Below are 19947 nucleotides of genomic sequence, written 5' to 3'. Positions count from 1 at the left end.
CTATTGATAAAAAGGTAGTTAAGGTTAGATTTGTTTTTATTCTTCTCCTTTTCCTCATAACAAATTGTTAGTCATGTTTTCCCTTCCTTTATGGCTGTTTCCCATTTTTGAGTATTGTATATACTCGATCAGAAGCCGGTTTGTTTATAAGCCAACCCCTGCAAGATGGATAAGTAAAAATGGAAAAAATTTTATAATCTGTTCATAAGCTGACCCTATAATTCAAGGGTCAGCAAACTTTGGCTCCCGGGCCATCAGGATAAGCCACTGGTGGGCCGAGATGGTTTGTTTACCTCGAGCCTCCGCAGGCACGGAGGTAAACAAAGTGTCCTGGCGTGCCAGCTGCTTACCCTGATGGGCCGGGACAGCAACTGGTGGGGAAACTTTTTGGTGGGGAGAAGCTGGGAGTCAGGGGAGTAACCCCTGTGACCCCCCCCCCTTAGTCTGGGACCCCCACTCTCTCCCCATCCCTTCCCACCTTATCTGGGGAGGGCCAGGGGAGGATGTCTCTGACCTGGCTGGAGCTGTACCGGCAGGCTGGGCAGCATGGCATGGCCGCAGCGTGCTCCGGCGCCCGGGCAGCATGGCCACAGCCTCCTCTGGGGGGTGGGGCCGAGCGGCATGGCTGCAGCCTCTGGCTCCGCCTCTTCCCTTCTGGCTGTGCTGCCTCTCCTTGCTCCCTCTGTTGTGAGGAGGGGCTGTGTCCCACCTCTCTATATCCGTTCATAAGCTGACCCCCTTCTCTGATGCTTCCCTTTTTTTACTAAAAAATTCGGTTTATGAATGAGTATATATGGTAAGTTCTCTTAGGTTTGGGTGTTTACTTCATCATAAGTTTTTTTTTGTGCTACTTGTTTTAAGTCTTTCATTTAAAATAATTTTAAAACTTTCTTTTTCATGCCATTCCCATTATCCTGAGAACATTTTGCTTATTAATGCCAGAATGGACTTTGCATCTCTGTTAAAAGTATCGTATCCCTATTTCCCATTCCCTTTGTAATGTGATTACTTCAAGAATTTATTCATAAATATAGTCTACTTACATATTTTTAAGTTGTTATAGTTTTTTGTCTTTATTTCAGGTGGTTCTTCCCACTTTTATTTTAGAGAAACGTTCTTTGCTGGAGATGTATGCAGACTTCATGTCTCACCCGGACCTCTTCATTGCAATCACAAATGGAGCTACCCCAGAGGAGAGGATGATCCGCTTTGTTGAATATTATCTCACTTCATTTCATGAAGGTCGGAAAGGAGCAATTGCTAAGAAACCATACAATCCAATCATTGGAGAAACGTTTCACTGCTCTTGGAGGATGGCTAAGGGTGAAGTAGCCTCTGACTCAAATAGTAACTCTTCATCCCACTCCCTCTCAGAGCAAGCCACTCTTTCACAAGAGCCAGAGGGCCAAGTGGAGTCAGACTACTATACAGTCAGATTTGTAGCTGAGCAAGTGTCCCATCATCCTCCTGTCTCAGGGTTTTACGCTGAATGTGTAGAGAAGAAGATGTGTGTAAATGCTCATGTCTGGACAAAAAGTAAATTCTTGGGAATGTCAATAGGAGTAACAATGGTTGGTGAAGGTGAGTAATTTATTCACTGCAGAAATGGAAGGTGGTTAAAAAATCAGTGAGATAAATATAAAATTAAGTTCTGTGAACTCCAGTGTCAGAATAACAAGTGACTTTTGCTCAGTTTCATCTATAGGATTTTCAAAAGAAGTCATTTGCAGGTTGTTAATAGGCTATTTTAAGTGTTTGTTTTTGTTTTTTTAACAAAATAGCTCTGGGTCTCCTCCATTTACGTTGAGAAAGAGATTGAGAAACCTTAAAGTCCTGTTGTTAGATGACATATTTATTTATTATGGAGTACAGAAGATGCCAGATGTGCATGGTAGAAACAATCAAAAGATTGCGTAAGATCACAAACCTCCACAGGGCTATAGTATATTGCAGAAAAGCAAGACGTATCTAGAAACACAACATGAGGTTTTGAAGCAAAAGTACAATTTGTACAACCTAAACTGACATTATTATGTCTCCAAAGCACAAAACAAATTAGAATGTACAACATAAAATACTTAGGGCAATGGAAAAATGAACATTTATGTTATCTACTGTGACTCACAGATGTTTGAATATAATCTGCACTCCTGATACAATGAGGATAGGTAAGGAATGTGTAAATCAGTGCTTTGAGTCTGAGGAAGGCAACCCCTGGAGCTGAAGTCTCCTTCCAGACAGTTTCAGAGACCATATGAGCACCCTTGCACTGCTGTTCTTCAAAGATCTGAAGTTTGCCCTAACGTAGTTTCTTTAAAACTTGATGCCTCATTCATCTGCCCATGAGGTGAGAGGAATTGTGCCTAACTCTCACATAGGGGGTGTGATCCCTCAGCATTATGGAGGTGAAAAGCTGCCTTCTTAAGGGTCTATGTCAGCTGCTGCCAAGGCATGGATGGAACAGAAGACTGTATGATGACAGTTAAGGTTTAACTTGTGAACCTGAAAAAGACAGGATACAAGAGAAATTGTGAAAATCAAATGTCAGAAGAACACAGTGACCTAAGTCTACAGGAGGCATCAGCTGGCATATGCACAGCACAAAATCACTTTCTTTTCACTTTTTTTTTTTTTTTTTTTAAAAAGAGACAGAATCAGAGATAGGTAGATCTGATTCCTGAGAAAATGTCAAGAAAATTTGAATATCATTTTAAAATTAATTGTAATGACTATTGCATGAACAGCAGTCAGGCGATAGTTGTGTTTATCTACAAGTCAGTAATGAAAAGGAAGTGACAGGAAGGAAGACTAAGGCTGCTACACCCCTTCAGGAAAGGTGGAATGTACCATCTACTTGTGGGGGAGGGAAGTGAAATGTGAACATCAACCTCCAAATTCTCTGGCTTCGGTAATTCATTGCGCATCTCATGCTTGTAGCCTGGTTCCAGAGTGTGAATCTCTTACCATTGTAGCAGTAAAACTTTTACAAGTGAACAGTTAGCTGCTACTATGCCTATACAGCACCAGGCTTTTAAGATCATGTTTAACAGGAGGAATGTGGGTTTTCAAGGCGAACAGCAAATGTACTGGTACCCATGATACCCAGTGTCTGCACTTGTCTGTTGTAAACCCTAACTAATGGCAGTGTGGGGTTAACAAAATTCTTTTTGTATCTGGAATCTGTAATAATTGTGATAGTTTTACTGAGAATGTTAGATGTATTTCCTTCAACAACCACTTGCTTCTGTACTGTAAATTGGAAACATTTTGACAACACTCTTATTTTTGCATGCAGGACTCTTAAGTCTTTTGGAATATGGAGAGGAATACACGTTTTCTCTACCTTGTGCATATGCTCGATCAATTTTAACTGTTCCTTGGGTAGAATTGGGAGGAAAGGTCAATATTAACTGCCCAAAAACTGGATATTCTGCAAGCATTACTTTCCATACCAAACCATTCTATGGTGGCAAACTGCACCGGTAAGTAGACACATTTATATTTTACTGAATTCCCTATACTGTATCACTCAAACTCTGTAAATGAATACCTTGCCTCTGGTTTTTGTCACCATCTGTTTGCATGCTAAGTAGCCTTGTGCTAAGAAAACTCTATTCACTGATGCATTTTTTTTTTCTATTCTTGAAACTGTTGAGGGATTGTGGAGTTATGAGGCAGTATTGCAGGCCCAGCCACACAAACTTCACAAGCAAAAGACTGTTTCATTGCTAATTAGTCAGATAAATTCAAGGCTGCGAGTATCTGCGTGCGTGTTCCCATGCATCCGGTTCAGGTGATCAGGAGACCGGACTTCTAGGGTTTCATTCCTGGCTCTGCCAATGAATTGTTTTTGACTGAGCAAGCCATTTAACCCTGCTCTGTCTTTTGTGTGTGTGTGTGTGTGTGTGTGTGTGTGTGTGTGAGAGAGAGAGAGAGAAACAGGGATGACACATCTGCCTCAAAAGGATGGTGTGAAGTTTAATGTTTGTAAAGCATGTTGTATTTATATTGCGTTTTCTATCTGAGTTATCAGAATACTATTACTGTTCTGATGAAAGAATCTCCAACTTGCAGTAAAAAACAAAAATCAAAACCCTGCAAGGTTGTTAGCTTGAGAAGGAGAGTGGGGTGCCAATGATTCGTTTTAACTGAAAGCATGTCTCATAACCAGGAATATATAGAAACATTTACAGGCTTCTGTAATATTGAATAAAATATGAATGAAATTTCATTAAATACAGAAAAGGGGTGAATACAAAACCAGAGCTATAATCAGTGTAAATATTAGTAACACTAAATTATCCACACAAAAAAACCAAAAGAAAAACATTGTGGTCATTGCTATTCCATCCCAAAGGATATAGTAGACACTGAGGATGTGATGCACTGCATGCTGTGCAGTGTTGGGGATTGGATTCTCTCCCCATAGTCTGTTCTGTTTCCTACACACTTACTCAGGCTTTGTGTGTGATGGAGGTAAAGGCTGGGAATGATTTCACACTATGACATTTGGATTCAAGGGAAGAGACAAGTTAGATTGCTGTGGGGCCCATTAACACTAATGATATCCCTTTTAAAACATAGTGTAATAAGATCAAGTGATCTTGAGCACTCCCATACAAAGATGCCGACACTCGATGGAAGAAGGAAAAAATATATAGAAAGGAAGCCTGTAGTGAAACAGTTTCTGGCACTTACTGTTATCTGACATCAGCAGATTCATCTTTCAACCATCCACTGAACACAGTGCTTGTTGTTAAAAACCTTACTTAAATATTTCATATTTTTTCCATGTTTAGTCCAATAAGCCTGAACAATAGAGGCTTTTACGTGTAATTGGCTTTGACAGTTTATTGCGACTCTGCAATTTGCTGTTGCGGAGAAACAGTTTAGGGAGGCTGTCTTAATAAAATGTAAAAAGCATCTCAAACTTGAGGACCCATGGTGCCAGGGTAGTACCCTGGTGGGCGCAGAAATCTGCAGGCTGGTGCAGTTAGATAGCATCAAGCGGATTTTCCCCTCTTCTGCTAGGAGCAATTAATACAGATAGTTGGATTTGTAAAACATTTTTGTCCCTAAATCCCAAGATTCATATGGAAGATGAAAATCTAATTATATTGACAGGTTTCATATGTCCTTCAGGGCATTTTGATGATTGAAGTTTACCTGTTCTTTTTGTTTGTCATAATTTTTTTAATTTCTTAAATAGCATATTATTTGCTTTTTATTCATACCCTACATATTGTATCTTCAACTTGGTAATCATTTTGTTATGGCATTTTCTTTACCCGTGTCTGTGTTTAACAAAAGAGCATGGATTTTTTTTTTATTGTAATCGTTAGTGATTTGGGAGGAATGGTTTCTGTGATATACGTTGATTATGTGGTGTAGTATATTGCTACATAAAATTAGGAATTCTTACAGAGGGGGTCTATTTGGTGTCACCTGTATCATTGATATAGCCACAGTTGCTTGAACATATTTTCAATGAAATTTTGAAATTATGGTATTTTGACATTACCCAAAGCAGTCGCTCTCTGAGACCTACTAGCAGCATTGTTATAGTGACATGGGCTGTTAGTGAATGTTGCCATGACAGCAGCCATTATAGACTTGGTTTGAGTGACCCTTGCTGTAAGACATTGGTTGGATATCTGCTTGTCAGCTCTGTGCCAGATAAGATTGCACTGTACCCAGCTGCATTGCTGAGGATATTATTATTCAACAGAGTAATATGAATGTCATCTAGATGATTAAAAAATCCAGTATCAAGTATGTGGTATTCTTTGCTGAAACTTGTTCTGCCATAGGCTGCATGATATACGGGACTGGGAATGGTTGTGCAGTGCAAGGTAATGCTAATAGGAAGAAATTTAGGTCATAATGATCACTAACAATGTGACAGAATATCACTTGCGAATACCCATGATTGAGCTAAAATCCCAGTTAGCTTTATCTTTAAATCAAACAAAGATACCAATTTGTGATTGACACTGTGATGTCTCAAATTGTACAAGCATCCAGTGTCAGTTTAACTGTATTACAATTTAAATATGAAGCTGATAAATACATGAAATGTGTAAACACAAATACTGGCCGTCTTAGTCTGTAATTCACTCAGAATGCACCAGTCTGTTTAGAGATATAACAGATAAATGAGAATTTCATAATGTAGAATAGCTTCAGTGATGTGTGAAAGTCACAGAGGATGCAAAGCAACATAAAATCAACGGACTTGTAGGTTACTGCCTAGTCTCAATAGTTGTTTTAAAAAATCATTTAACCCACTTTATCCGTACACTGTAGGGTGAGCCATGCTAACTGGTAAAACAAACCTTCATAGGGAAATACGATTTTCAAGTTTAGTGTTCGTCTAACTCTCACATTGTGTTCTTCTCAACTGCAAATGTATAGTTAAGATGCATCAATTCTGTTCAGTCTAATATTCCGGTAACTACTCCAACATTTTTTTGATCTGGGTAAAATCAAACTTATCATTCAAACATTTGTAAAGACTTGTGGGAATATTGCATATTTTTACAAGTAAAACACAGAGGGCCAGATTGTCTCATGTGCTGAGATCTGCTCAGGCCTGGGCTACACTAGCGGGGGCAGGGGGGGCTGTTGAACTAAGATACGCAACTTCAGTGTCGAAGTATCTCTTAGTTCGACTTACCTGGCCGTCCTCACGGCGGCGAGAAGACTGCCGCGGCTCCCCCATTGACTCCGCTTACTCCTCCTGCTGAGGTGGAGTACGGGCATCGATTAGCGGATCGATTTTGATCCCCGATACACTGAACACTACCCGCCAATTCGGCAGGTAGTACAGATGTACCCTTAGTGTGGGAGAGAGGAGTGGGCTGCCAGACAGCCACTGTCTGCCTTGTGCAGCTCCAACGACAGTCCTGGTGTAGGTTAGGGCAAACATGGGGATGTGGTTTTAATCTGCGTCAGCTGCCATCTGCCCCCACAAGACTACCTGTCACCTGAGAATTGCTGGAGTGCAGTTGTGCTCCAGCTCAGCCCTGGCATCTCACCTACACTTGGGCCAGGAGAGGTGTATGGGCTATCCTAGCATTGTGCCAGCTGAGAGCTTTCCATCCCACACGGAATTCTCATCTAATCCTATATGGCCAGTAGCCAGCCCTTTTGTGCTCCGTAAGTGGCACCCGGTTTCCTTTTCCTTGCACCTGGTGGTTCAGAGAACCATATGTGTAACAGAAGTTAATGCTACGGTAACTTCACACGCTGAGCCCCACAGATGTGGTTGGGGACCAATGGCAGTGTCACCCTCGTTTCCAGTGGGAAGGAGAACCTGGGGAGTAACATGGTATAGATCCATTCTGTACGGATAACTAGAGATACGTAAGGCAGGGGCTGGCATCCCCAGTGAAGCCTTGAACTCCATGCAGCTGAGAGATGACTTGTCTTATCTGCATCGCTAGCAAACTCTCTCACTCTTTCCCTCTCATAAGGGAGAATAAATCTTTACTGCATGAAAGAGTGGGGAAATTTGGCTACTTGTTGCTAAGTCTGACTGGGTCAATCAGGCTTTCGAGTCTCCCTCTCCAGTGTCACTTCATTGTAAACCCATTGTCATGCGTTATTTGGGCATGTGGTTTGTCCATCTCCCCGCCCCCCCTCCCCAAAGTATGCACTCATGGGAGTGATGCTAATACTGTGTGTATATATAGCATCTTCTATCTGAGGGTCTCAAATGTTATACGAAGCATGAATCCATCTCAACACCCTGGTTGCTCTTAATCACCCAGGAAATCTCTGGCAGAGCCAGGAATGGAACACAGATCTCAGAGTCTGAGTTTTGTACTTATCTTCCCCTCTGTTCTTGCCTCATTGTCTCTTTTAATGCAATACTTGCATTATACATCTAAAAAAATAAAGAGCAAGTGGCCTATAGGGCCAGCAGGTGAAGATAATTCTACAGAGAGTTAGCTTGTTAACATGTAAATAAATATCAAACTTGATATCCAGGAGAAAAATATTAACTGTAGTAATGGTTTACTAGTGTAACCCATATGTCAGTTACTTTTCAGCTCAATTCTCCTGTGAAAAGGCTTGCAAGTTTTAAGTTAAAGCCAAAAAGCTGAGTTCTGTTGGGTAATATCACAAGAATGATAGAAAAATGGCATTTTCAATATTCTCCCTCCCAGCTTCTCCATGCAAATGCACAGTTTAAGTAACTGACTTAAAAATTTAGAATGTGTGAAAGACTAGCTTGCAGTTTCTTTCAAAATGAAATTAAATGACATGGCAGTCAGAATAGGCCCTAGCAGTCTATTTTCAGTTGTGGTCTTTTTTTTTTTTTAAATTGTTTTCCAGAGTCACAGGTGAAGTAAAGCAGAATGCAACAAACACTGTAGTCTGCAGAGTGCAAGGTGAATGGAACAGTGTGCTTGAATTCACCTACAGCAATGGAGAGACCAAATACGTGGACTTGACAAAACTGTCAGTGACAAGAAAACGAGTACGGCCCCTGGAGAAGCAAGGGCCATTTGAGTCTAGGTAAAAAAAGATATTTACATCTGTTTAATTGTTTTATAAAATTCATGGAATTCCTCAACTTACAAACCAGGCTGCCTAGGAGAAATCTACAGACTTAAATATCCAAACGATGGGTAGTGTGTGGGACCAGTAGAGCCAAAGTGATCTTGAATATTCAGGAATAGATAGTACTGCTTAGAGCTAGACTTAGTGCAGGCAAGTGCTATTTAAAGTGCATATTCAGGGCACAGATGATCACTGTCTCGTGAGTACATACAGTGCCTGCTATAGGGAGACCTCGGTCTTGAGCTTTTGGACATTACACAGTACAAATAATATTCCTCCATGCAGCCCAGCAGTTCTTTACAGGAGTTGTCCTCAGCAGAAACAAAACTTGTGTGGCAGTTTTAAGATGCATACAAATGTCCATTTGGGATTAGGCTGAAATTTCCTATACCTTTTCATTTACGTGCCAATCTAGCATTACAGTCGAGAGCAGCTTAATGCTGGCCTAGAGATGGAAGACTAAATTCTGAGCTCCCTTTTTCTTGTGCCTCTCAATCCTGCTCTGTTTTACATCAATTTGTCATCCCCAAGAAGAGGTTGGAGTATCATTGTGCAATAACGTCACCTGCTGTACACCAGTTCTGTATGTCAAGTGACTGCAATCCAGGAAGCTGCCGAAAAATGTGAAATCAATTAAAGCTTCTGATTAGGGCTCTCTCTGTCACGGAGGTCAAAGAAGTCACAGATTCCATGACTTTCCATGACCTCCGGGACTTCTGCAGCGGCCAGTGTGGCTGATCCTGGGGCCACCCAATGAGCTGGCTCTGGGGCCAGCTGCTCAGGTGGCCCCTGGGACTGCAGCCAGCCTCTTGGGCAACCCCGCAACCAGCCACTGCTCCGACGACCCCTGGCAACTGGTGCTGCTGCTGTCCCTACCCTCTTCCCCACCTCCCCCTCCCCCGGCAGCAGTGCCCCCCCCCCCCCAAGATTTAGTCACAGATGTTTATAGTATACATCATGGACAGGTCATGGGCCATGACTTTTTGTTTATTGTCCATGACCTGTCCATGACTTTCACTAAAAATACCCATGACTAAATCGTAGCCTTACTTCTGATTTATAGGCGACTGTGGCAACATGTAACAGAGTCTCTGAAGGATGGAGACATCGATAAAGCAACAGAGCATAAGCGAGCCCTTGAGGAACGGCAGAGAAATGAAGAGAGACTTCGTGCTGAAAGAGAGGCACCGTGGAGCACAAAATACTTTGTTAAAGAAGTAAGTAACTACTGTGTGTGAGTAAAATGTATGTATTGTAAATGCACATATGAGCATGTATATTAACGTACAGGTCGTGAGCCTATAGAGGACATGCTAGGGAATGCTGATGACAGCATGGCATAGGGCCTTGGATCATATAATACATGTAATGACATATCAGGCAATGCATTCCTATACAAGGCTATTGCTATGTTATGATTCTTCCATTCCACACTGGGTGACTCTAAAGCTAAATGGTTGTTGGTAAAGAACTTTTGTGCATGAAATGCAAGTGTTAAGCACCTAGCTCCTTGCCCATAAATAATAAAAATGGAAACAGCAGCTTTTGATCTGTTTATATAAAGGCATAAAAATATACAAACGTAGCAAAGAGTCTTGTGGCACCTTATAGACTAACAGACGTTTTGCAGCATGAGCTTTCGTGGGTGAAAGCTCATGCTCCAAAACATCTGTTAGTCTATAAGGTGCCACAAGACTCTTTGCTGCTTTTACAGATCCAGACTAACATGGCTACCCCTCTGATACTTAAAAATATACAGTGACTCTGTTTCCAGAGCACTAATGTATTTTTCACCCAGCGCAACCAGCACTAGAAAAATAGTAGTCTTCTCTACTAACTTACCAAGTGGTTTAAGAAATCAGACGACTTGAATGGGGTATTTATTACCTCTAACCATCTCAGGAGGTCCCAAGAACTTCGTTATTACGCATCTAACTTGAAAAATCTCTTTAGTGCCCTGAGGGGAGCTCCCTCTTCCTTTCTCTGCCTGTTGGTTCTCTGTCATTCTTAATGTGGGATATATAGATACACACACTTTTCTCATTTTGCTAGCTGGTATAAGAACTTATATCCGCAATATCAACCCTAGTGCCAGTTGCTGTTCAGCCTGAGTCTCCTGTCAGGGTAAAGTACTTGGCCTTTCGCTTCAGAGTTCTTCTGTTGGGGAATCTGGATTATTGCCTTGTAAAGCAGCCGGCTGGTTTAAGAGCACCCAACCCCCTAGCATGCAGGAGAACATCATCTGCCAGCTCACAGCGCACCCTGGTTTTGCAATTGTGATCCCACAACTGCAAGTGTTTCTTTATGTGGCTTAACTTTCTTCGAAAGTAAACAACGTTCAGCTGAGACACCTGGAAGCTGTGATGTGGTTTAAAAGTGGACGGAAGCCAATGAATACCTGAGCAAAACACAAGGGAAGCTATAAGAGCTGATTGCATGGTGTGTGTGTGTATATAAAACAAAAACATCAGTGTGACTTACCAGTAAGAAATGTCAGAATAGTCCCTCTACCTCAGCTCTTCATCAGCTTGTTTTCATGAATGTAGATTTCAGGTTTTAATGCAGCTTGTCCATTCCATGGTTGGAGCACGATCAAGCTGTTATCCTTGTTATCTGTAAAACGGGCCCCAAAAGACTAGGAAGTTCTGGTGTGACAACCTTAGAGCAGATTTTCCTTCCTATGTGGAAACCAGTAGCTGCTGAGGTAGGTAGCCTGGTTCTCCTTTGTGGGGGGAATAGAGGTATGTATGTCAGCTATGCGGTGGTGATTCAGATCCATATTGTGACAAATTTGTGTGGTCACAAATGCAATAGTACAGGAAAATATGAAAAGCAAAAAAAATCTCTAATTCAGCAGAAGGTTTTAAAATACTTAGAACTAGATATGGTTCTGAACCACAAACTGCAGGGTATTCTAAAGCTAAATCAAATGGACCACTACAGAGTATTCCTTTTCTCCCAGGATATGTCTACACAGCTGACTCAGGCTAAGGGGCTGTTTAATTGTGATGTAGACATTCAGGCTGCAGCCTAATCTCTTAGACCCTGCAAGGTAGGAAAGTCCCAGAGCCCCGAGCCTGAATGTCCACAGCACAGTTAAAAAGACTCTTAGCTGGAGCCCAAGGTAACTGCTACCTTGAATTAACTTGTGAACACACGAACTAAATATTTCAGACTAAGAATGTTTTTTAATCAAGTAGTTTGTTCTAATTGCATCCCTGAGTGACTGTTGACAGGAGAAATGTGGGTTGTGTGGTTTAAAAAAAACCAAAACACTGTTGTTTTCAGATTTTTATTTGAAAGCAGAATTTGAGATACTGGGTGGCTCAGAGAAGGGTAAATAATATCCAGAACCATTTAATCTGTAGATCATCAGTTCAAATGTAGCCCAAATTGCTTGTGAGCACAAGCCATTTCTCTCTGATGGCTGTTTGCTTAGCCTTTGCAAAATAAGTTGCTGGTCTCAATCCAGACCACAGCGTGCCAGAGTTCCATCATCATATCTACATCAGTTAGTGCTGACTGCCATTGTTGTTAGTCCCAGCAGAAACACATTACTTTACTGGAATGAACATGATTTCTTAGGGCTTTTCTACGTGGTCAGTTACTGTGTGACAAGCCAAGGTCTGTAAATCTGCAGCGTGTTAACTTTCTGTGTGCTAACTGGCTGCGTGGACACTGCTGTCACACCCTGACAGTTCCGTAGAGCACTTCGGCATATTCTGTTTAAAACAGCCAGATGTCAAGGTGCACTACAGACCTTCTGGTGTATGATAGTAGGGCTCACACTGTGACTTAGTGTGTGGCAGACTAGTGCACTGTAGATTTACATCCTAGCTTGGCACACACTTTGTCTGAGTGTGGACAAGCCCTTAGATATCCTCATCCCTAGAGATGGTCTCTCCAGAGCAAAGTTAAGACATGTTGGCAGGAGACTATTGGGATGCTTGCACTGCTGATATCTGTGTATACATAAGCTGTGTACCTCTAGTTTCCAGTGCTGTCAGTCCAACGCCTGGCATCACAAAATACTTTTCTATGTGAATTCTTCTATAATTATTCTGTGTAACTTTTTTCTTTTTTCCATTTGAATTGCAGGGAGATGGCTGGGTGTATTATAACCCCCTTTGGAAAACAGTCCCCACCATACAGACTCAGCAAATGGACACTAACTAGATAAGACTCTTCAGGATGAGTTCCTCTGTTTATCTAATCTCTATCACTCTCAAAACACAGTAAATAACACTGTGTCTCCTGTTTTTATAATTGCACAAATTCAGATGAGCGTAAAGGAATAAAATACTAGGGCACTTTAAAGGTTACACATAATCAAAGGTGTAGAGCCCACCTTGCCAGGTATGTTCACCAACTTGTTTTTGTATGAACCAAAAGATTTTATCTGAATTATGGAATGTGTTCTTTTAAGCAGGTCCTGCTGCAAGCTGCCTAAGATATAAACCATTTGACTTCCTGAACAGCAGCAGTCAGATGAAATGTTGTTGCCTCAATGGCTTTAACTTTGGAGTGACGTGAGCCTTTTTTGAGAATCTGTGCACTGAGCTCTGTTTAATAATTGTGAAATACTCAGTACCCATGTAAACAAAAAAAAGTGTTTGCTGCTTGTATACCCAGTGATTAATCTCCTGACAGAAAACTGGAGGAGGTTTCAGAAGTTGCACCTGGAATCAGTGTTAAGAATCATCTGGATTTGACAAGACTTTTTTCCTTCAGAAAGAATGTGTGCATGCATCGGTGGGATATGGAAGCTAAGTAGAGACTACCTTTTTTTTAAGGATTTATAAAATTGATTGGAATTGTAACCATGGAGACATTTTTCCTCTGAAACATTTTAGTATACTTGAAAGAATTGAATTGGAAGAATAATTCAGAACACTTTTTTCAGCTCCTAATTTTATTAAATCTCACTTTCTGAGTGACTGTTTAAGATTTATTCACATTGCAAATGTAAGGAAGTTAAGCCTTTTTTCCCCCAAGGACTAAGGCTTTCAAACTGAACAGCAACCATAAAACAACTGTTGTATTAATTTCTTCATCTCCGTGCATGTGATCATCTTGAAGGTGAAGTGCCAGTGTTACATGCTGTCCATTGGATTGGTTTGATTTTTCTCCTTTGTATATTTGTTCAGAACAAAAAAACAAAGCAGTTAAATGTGACCATTGAACATATGGACTGTGGTTTAGTTTTTTCATAGTACATGAAAAGGCTTATTTTGCTGGAGACTTTGTTTTAATATACATACAATCAGATATCAGGAAACTGTATTCAGGTACAAACATCCTTCATTTTTTATAGTGTTAAGTATTTTATTGAAGTCTAAGAATTGCTGGCAATTAAGAATAGTACTGATTGTCTTTCATTATTGTTACTACAAGCTACCTTAATTTTCCAAGAGTGGTGCCTTACTCTGTTTTTTCTTCTGATGTAGTCTTCCAATCAGTGTATATAACATTATCTGCCACTCACCAGCCGTTGTAAATGGCTTGACCTGTTCCATCATAGTGAGAACTCATAACTGTGTGATCTGGTAAGATGTTTTCCATTGAAGGCATAAGAATGTAAGAAGGCATCAAAGAGAATTTCAATAACCATGTTTAACATTCAACAAAAAACTGTAAATTGTGCAAAAAAGAAAAAAAAATTGGGGTTTATGCACAGCTACTTTGATTCCCTTGTACATTTTGCTGTGAAATGCACTGAGGTCTGAATATAACTCATAGTCCATGTGTGAGGAAAAATGGGGGGGGGAAATAAAACTAAAAAATGATTAGCTTGTTTTGTCTGTTTTCCCAGAGTCCAGGTGATTAGGATGAATATTGTACGTACATCATTTTTTCATGTCTCTATCCATATTTCCACGGCCTCCCCAAGCTGTAGTATCTGACCACCAGTACCTGTAAGAGTAACTTTCTTCTCAAGAAGGGTGTGCAGTTTAGGCCCTGTGTAAACTATATGCTTCTAACTTTGTATAGAATACCCTCTATTTTTCCTTACAATTTTTTAAATAAATTGTTTAGCGTGTCTTAAATTCAGAGCAGGAGTAACATTAAAAACTGAAACTACTGGCTTAGTTCCCTGTAGTGCCCTTATGTTTGAAAAATAAATCTCAATTTATTTTAAAGGCAATCTTGCTATAATTTTGACTAATCATTATTATAAAAATGAACACTTTATACTAGCCAAGATGTAAAGAAAACAGAATATCTGTTGGTATTAATGATTTTTTTAACGATTCACTTAGGATTTTCAATTGACAGGCTGTGCTTATTGTCAGTGTATACCTTTACTGCTCCATCTATGAATCCATCTTAAAGGAATATAGAGAGAGCCTATTAATAACAGGCTTAATATGTTAATTGTGTGCAAGGGTCTGTTTGTTAAATCCACAGAAGCACAGAAATCAAAGTGAATGCTGAAACTTTATCCTTTACCCAACTGTATTGTCCCCAGCTATTTGAGCCCTGTTGGGGCCCTGCACAATGCAAGATTTGGGCCTATGTTCCTTCCTTCCTCTTTCTGGTGGGGCTCGATCTTGCACTTGTTTAAGTCAATGGCAAAATTCCCATTGACATTGAAGGTGACGAATCAGGTGTCTACATACTATTTTTCATGTGTCAGTGTTTCTTTCCTGGACCGTTAGAAGTATTTCAGTGAAACATTTGGACAAACTCAATAGAAACAACCATTTTCAATCTGAAAGCAGACACAGCAATATAACTAAACACAAATGTTTAGTTTCAGCTATTCCTGGAAAATCGGGACTAAATAGAAAGTGACAGTCACAACTTTCTTAAGTAGCCAGTGAAATATCAGTGGGATGGTAATCTTTAAAGGTACTTACTGATCAGAAGTACAAACTTGCTAGATAATTGGCCAAGGAGAATAGATGCCCCCTAAGCAAGTGCAGATATATGGAAACCATACTTTGTGTGATTATTGATAAAAACTTTTCCTAAGCTGCTTCTGTGCCTAAATATGAATTTGAGCGCTTAAATAAGTGACCTTGTTTTCAGAGGTGCCGAGTGCCCACAACTCATTAACTCAGTGAAAGCGCCGGGTGCTGAGCATTCCACTTTACTCAGATGCCTGACTTCAGGCACCGAAGCTTGAAAACTTTGGTTTCACTTCTTTTTTTCCTGTTTGTTTTCTTGAAAACAAAGTGGCATAAAAATAGCAGAGTTCCTGTTTTCAGGCAAAATTCTCCCCCTCCCCTCAACGTGCTCTTTACAATATCACCCACAGACTACGTATACTCCCTTTACAAAGGAATTGGACTTCAACCCTGGGATACGATAAGTAGGCTTTACTCTTGCTTACAATGTTCTCCTTCCCCCCACACTTTGGTGGATACAGCTCCCCTTGTGAGAGAGCATTCAGGATGCTTTTGGAAGCATCTTAAGTTTATACTTATTCTGTGAGTTGCACTGTTTCTTCAGCATAGTGTCAATTTCAGACTTGGTGCTTTAAAACTTAGTGCAGAAATCACGTTAGCCACCTGCAGATGTGGGAGTGGCAGTTTCACCTTTTCTTTCCTATGCGTATGCTGTAGATGGCTGTCTTGCTCTCTGTGTATAATCGGTGGTAAGAGAGGAAGTGGGTTGTGATTAGTGGCTGAAAGAAGTGAGGTGAGGGGTTGGCTGGGGGAAAGGGAGGATGCTCCTGGTAAATGGGAGAAGAGAAGCTGTTCCAAGTGCAGAGAGCCGCTTGGAAAAAACCCCAAGTCCCAAGCAGCAGGAGGAGGTAGAGAGCAGTCAGGGGAGAGGATTGAAACACAGTTCCTGGCCAGGGGCTATGAGATGGAGGTTTAAAATAGGTGCCCACCAGAATACCTAGCAAAGCTTTTCAATAAAAAAACATTCCCTAGAATTGATGCTTCTGTAACACCCACATCTATACTCATGCAGCCTCTCTCCTTTGCCCTATGTAACAACCTGAGAGAGAGATGGAAACAAAGCTGGGAGGATCTAGGAGGAGGAGCAGTTTTAAATTGGGTCACACTCCAGTGAAGCAATCCACTGCAAATCCAGAGTCAGGAGTCTTTATACTGAATCCCTCCCAATATCAAAAATTGCAAAATCCTGCACAGCCATTGTGCTGCGCTCTCCCACCCTTCCCCTTACCTGTACGGTAGATCCATGCAGTTGCAGACTTACGGGCAACGTGCCCCTCCGAATGCTACCACATACACTGCCATTGTGGAGATGACTTTATTGTGCAGGAGCTTGTAGGCTTTCTTGCTGAGCAGAGCCACACTCTTCTCATTGCCTTTCCGTCCTAGCTGGGCATGGGAGTGTGTGAGGGAGTGGAGCAGGGTTTGGGTCAATGTGAAGAGGCTGGAAGTGGGGCGTGACTTACCTTATCTTCTGCCATTCAGCTAAGAGCCTTTCCAGTAGAGGGGAGGAGCCCAACTGCTGTAATTGGAAAGGAAGGTCCAGGCCCTACCTAACCTTCATGTCATTTGCCACTTGACCCTTAGATCACAGAAGGTGGAGAGGGAAACGATCTATGTGGTGAACTAGACCTTCCCTGTCATCTTGCCAATATCACTGTTAAAGCGCATGTGCTGTTACAATATATCCTCATTAGTTTGATTTAGAAGATAGCTGGGAGTCAGGAGACATGGGACTTGAAATTAATACTTAGCTGACATTCTGCATAAGTGCGGTTTAGAGTGGAACCACATCCTCTGAATTGGTCATGTTCTTTTTTTAGCCAAATAATTTTGTACTCTTAAAACACAGCTGGAAAAGTCAAGCATTCCCAGGCATTATACATTGAGGAAAAAAGTGTTTGGTGTTAAAGCTAGTCAGGCTTTTGCTAATCTAATTTCAGGTGTCTCATTGCACTATAAAAAGGGCTGGCTGATCTCTGAATGGTTAATCAGAGACAATGCCTGTTTTAATAAGCTCCTGTCTAACATCTGAGGTTTATAGGCTAGAAAATTAGGGGTAAGGCTCAGTGGTGCAAGAATGAACATGAAAAGAACTAAACTGAAAGGGATAGAGGTGGAATCCAGGTCTTATTAATAAAGGTTAAACATTCATTTTAAAATACTAAAGAAAATGTGTTAACATTGTACACTTAAGTACAAAATAATCAATTTCTATACAATGTGGCACTTTAACCAAAGTATTGATCCCAGGGCACTTTGAATCATAGAATATCAGGGTTGGAAGGGCCCTCAGGAGGTCATCTAGTCCAACCCCCTGTTCAAAGCAGGACCAATCCCCAGACAGTTTTTTGCCCCAGTTTCCTAAATGGTCCCCTCAAGATTGAACTCACAGCCCTGGGTTTAGCAGGCCAATGCTCAAACCACTGAGCTATCCCTCCCCCTTTGCTTTGTACTTACGGGATGAAAGGTCTGATAAATAAGTTATAAACTAGCTCTTAGTTCATTTTAGGAAAATGAATTGAGGGGTTTTTTTTAAATTTATTTTTTTAGAGCCACGTGCTTGTCTTTAATTTCCTTGTTTCTTTTTGATACGAGGCTTTCATTTCTTCCTGTCACTGGGTATTTCTATTCCCGTCACTGGCTTGATGTTCCCCACTTCGATGGGCTGTTTTGCTGCCTTCATTGTCTGTATTGTTGTTGAGGATGTCATCACAGTCCATTTGTGCCATCAGATTGAACCGCTCTGCCACACAGTGGGCTGTAAGGCGAGCCTCGGGGTCATGGTCCCAACACTCTGTGATGGTGTCGCACAGAAAGTGCATTCCCTGAAACGAGATGATCTGGGATTAGGTTTGGAGGGTCAGGAGAGAGAGGCATGGGAAATCAGCATTTTGAAGGCCTAGGATTACAGTGCTTTTGGGGATGAATTGTCTCAATGTTACTGCGATTATTTCCCATTCTAAGTACACGGGAAACAGCGGTATCATGGATACTACTGGGTTATAACTGCTGCCATTCTAATTATTACTTAATATTTGTTTTACAAGAACACGTAGAGCCCCCAGCTGAGATGGGGCCTCTCACTGTGCTAGGCATTATCTAGACTCCTAGCAAAACTGATGCAAAGTTTATAACCTAAGGGGGAGATTTTTAAAGGAGCTTAGGGAGTTAGGTGCTCAACTCCCTTAGTCCTCTTTCATCTGCTTTGTCTAGGGGGGTTGGAGCCTTCAAAAGGTGGATAGCAGAATAGGCTCAGAGAGGTGAAGTGACTTGCCCAAAGTCATACAGCAGGTCGACTGCAGAGCTCAGATAGAACCCAGGTCTCCTGACACCCATCCCTGTGCCGCATCCCCTGGAGCACGATGCCTCTCTGTGCAGAAAAGAAATGACTTTACTGGAACAGTTCATCTTCCCAAAACTTTCCCTTTTTACAGTCTGGTGTGCTGTACTGCTGCTTTCTCCCCCCAGGAAATCATGCCAAAGAACCATAGTGATACACAAATGAAAGACTGTGGCCTGGTGGATAGCACACTTTACTGGCACCTAGGGTCCATTCCCAGCTCTACCACTGGCCTGTTGAGTGCACCTGGCGAAGTCACTTCGGGGTGGGGGAATAGCTCAGTGGTTTGAGCAGTGGCCTGCTAAACCCAGGGTTATGAGCTCAATCCTTGAGAGGGCCATTTAGGGATTTGGGGCAAAAGCTGTCAGGGAAGGTACTTGGTCCTGCTGTGATGGCAGGGGACTGGACTCAATGACCTTCACAGTCCTTTCCAGCTCTATGTGATAGGTATATTTCCATATTAAATATATATATCTCTTCAGAGTTCCAAAGAAATCTCCTGAGAACTCTTTATTTTTTGGAGTAGGAGAGGGATAGGTCAGTGGCTTGAACATTGGTCTGCTAAACCCAGGGTTGTGAGTTTAGTCCCTGAGGGGGCCACTTAGGGAACTGAGGTAAAAATCTGTCTGGGGATTAGTCCTGCTTTGAGCAGGGGGTTGGACTAGATGACCTCCTGAGGTCCCTTCCAACCCTGATAGTCTATGATTCTATGAAAGGTTTGTTTACTGACCACCAAAGGAAATAGCTTCACCCAGGCTTGTCAGTGCACTCTCTAGCACATTAGTCTTTCCATTATAATAGCCAACGCTCTGTACAGCCAATTACTTTTTATCCTGTAGGCTTTAAAGAGAGACCAAAACTGTCAAGTGTAGAAATAAAATGGCAGTTGTCTGTCAGATGGTTTTTTTCTGTGAGCTAACAACTGCACAGAAGTTGTCTGACCTTCCTTTCACCCCACAATCCTAATTTGTGCTACTGCATTTTACATCATCATGTCAAATTTGCAACAGACACTATTGGGAAGAGAAATTCTTCTAAATAAAACATGTTCATATTTTTCAGTGGATTTGTGTATTCTGTGCATTCACAATTAAAATATCACTGAAAAACCTCCAGGATCCTAATGCT

General features: G+C 41.4%; 2 protein-coding genes across 10 annotated transcripts in view; one reads left to right on the top strand and one right to left on the bottom strand.

Annotated features, from left to right (window-relative positions):
- OSBPL11 (oxysterol binding protein like 11) overlaps positions 1-14354 on the top strand; it is a 73061-nt gene extending 58707 nt beyond the window's left edge. For all 4 annotated transcript variants that reach the window (XM_045032012.1, XM_045032011.1, XM_045032014.1 and 1 more), the window contains exons 9-13: positions 1083-1581; positions 3296-3482; positions 8341-8523; positions 9632-9785; positions 12667-14354. In XM_045032012.1, coding sequence (XP_044887947.1) covers positions 1083-1581; positions 3296-3482; positions 8341-8523; positions 9632-9785; positions 12667-12744 — 1101 coding nt within the window. In that variant the 3' untranslated portion in view covers positions 12745-14354. The remainder of the gene's footprint in view (positions 1-1082; positions 1582-3295; positions 3483-8340; positions 8524-9631; positions 9786-12666) is intronic.
- Positions 14355-18014: 3660 nt separating this feature from the next.
- The window catches only part of LOC123378359 (TGF-beta receptor type-2-like), a 148159-nt gene continuing 146226 nt past the window's right edge, over positions 18015-19947 (bottom strand). For 4 of the 6 annotated variants that reach the window (XM_045032018.1, XM_045032022.1, XM_045032021.1 and 1 more), the window contains one exon: positions 18015-18304. In XM_045032018.1, the coding sequence (XP_044887953.1) occupies positions 18092-18304 (213 nt within the window). In that variant the 3' untranslated portion in view covers positions 18015-18091. Of the gene's footprint in view, positions 18850-19947 lie in introns of all 6 variants that reach the window. The other 2 variants (XM_045032020.1, XM_045032019.1) reach the window with 2 other exon arrangements.

The sequence above is a fragment of the Mauremys mutica genome, chromosome 10 (assembly GCF_020497125.1).
Source record: "Mauremys mutica isolate MM-2020 ecotype Southern chromosome 10, ASM2049712v1, whole genome shotgun sequence".
NCBI lineage: Eukaryota > Metazoa > Chordata > Testudines > Geoemydidae > Mauremys > Mauremys mutica.
This window is presented reverse-complemented; position numbering and strand designations above follow the sequence as displayed.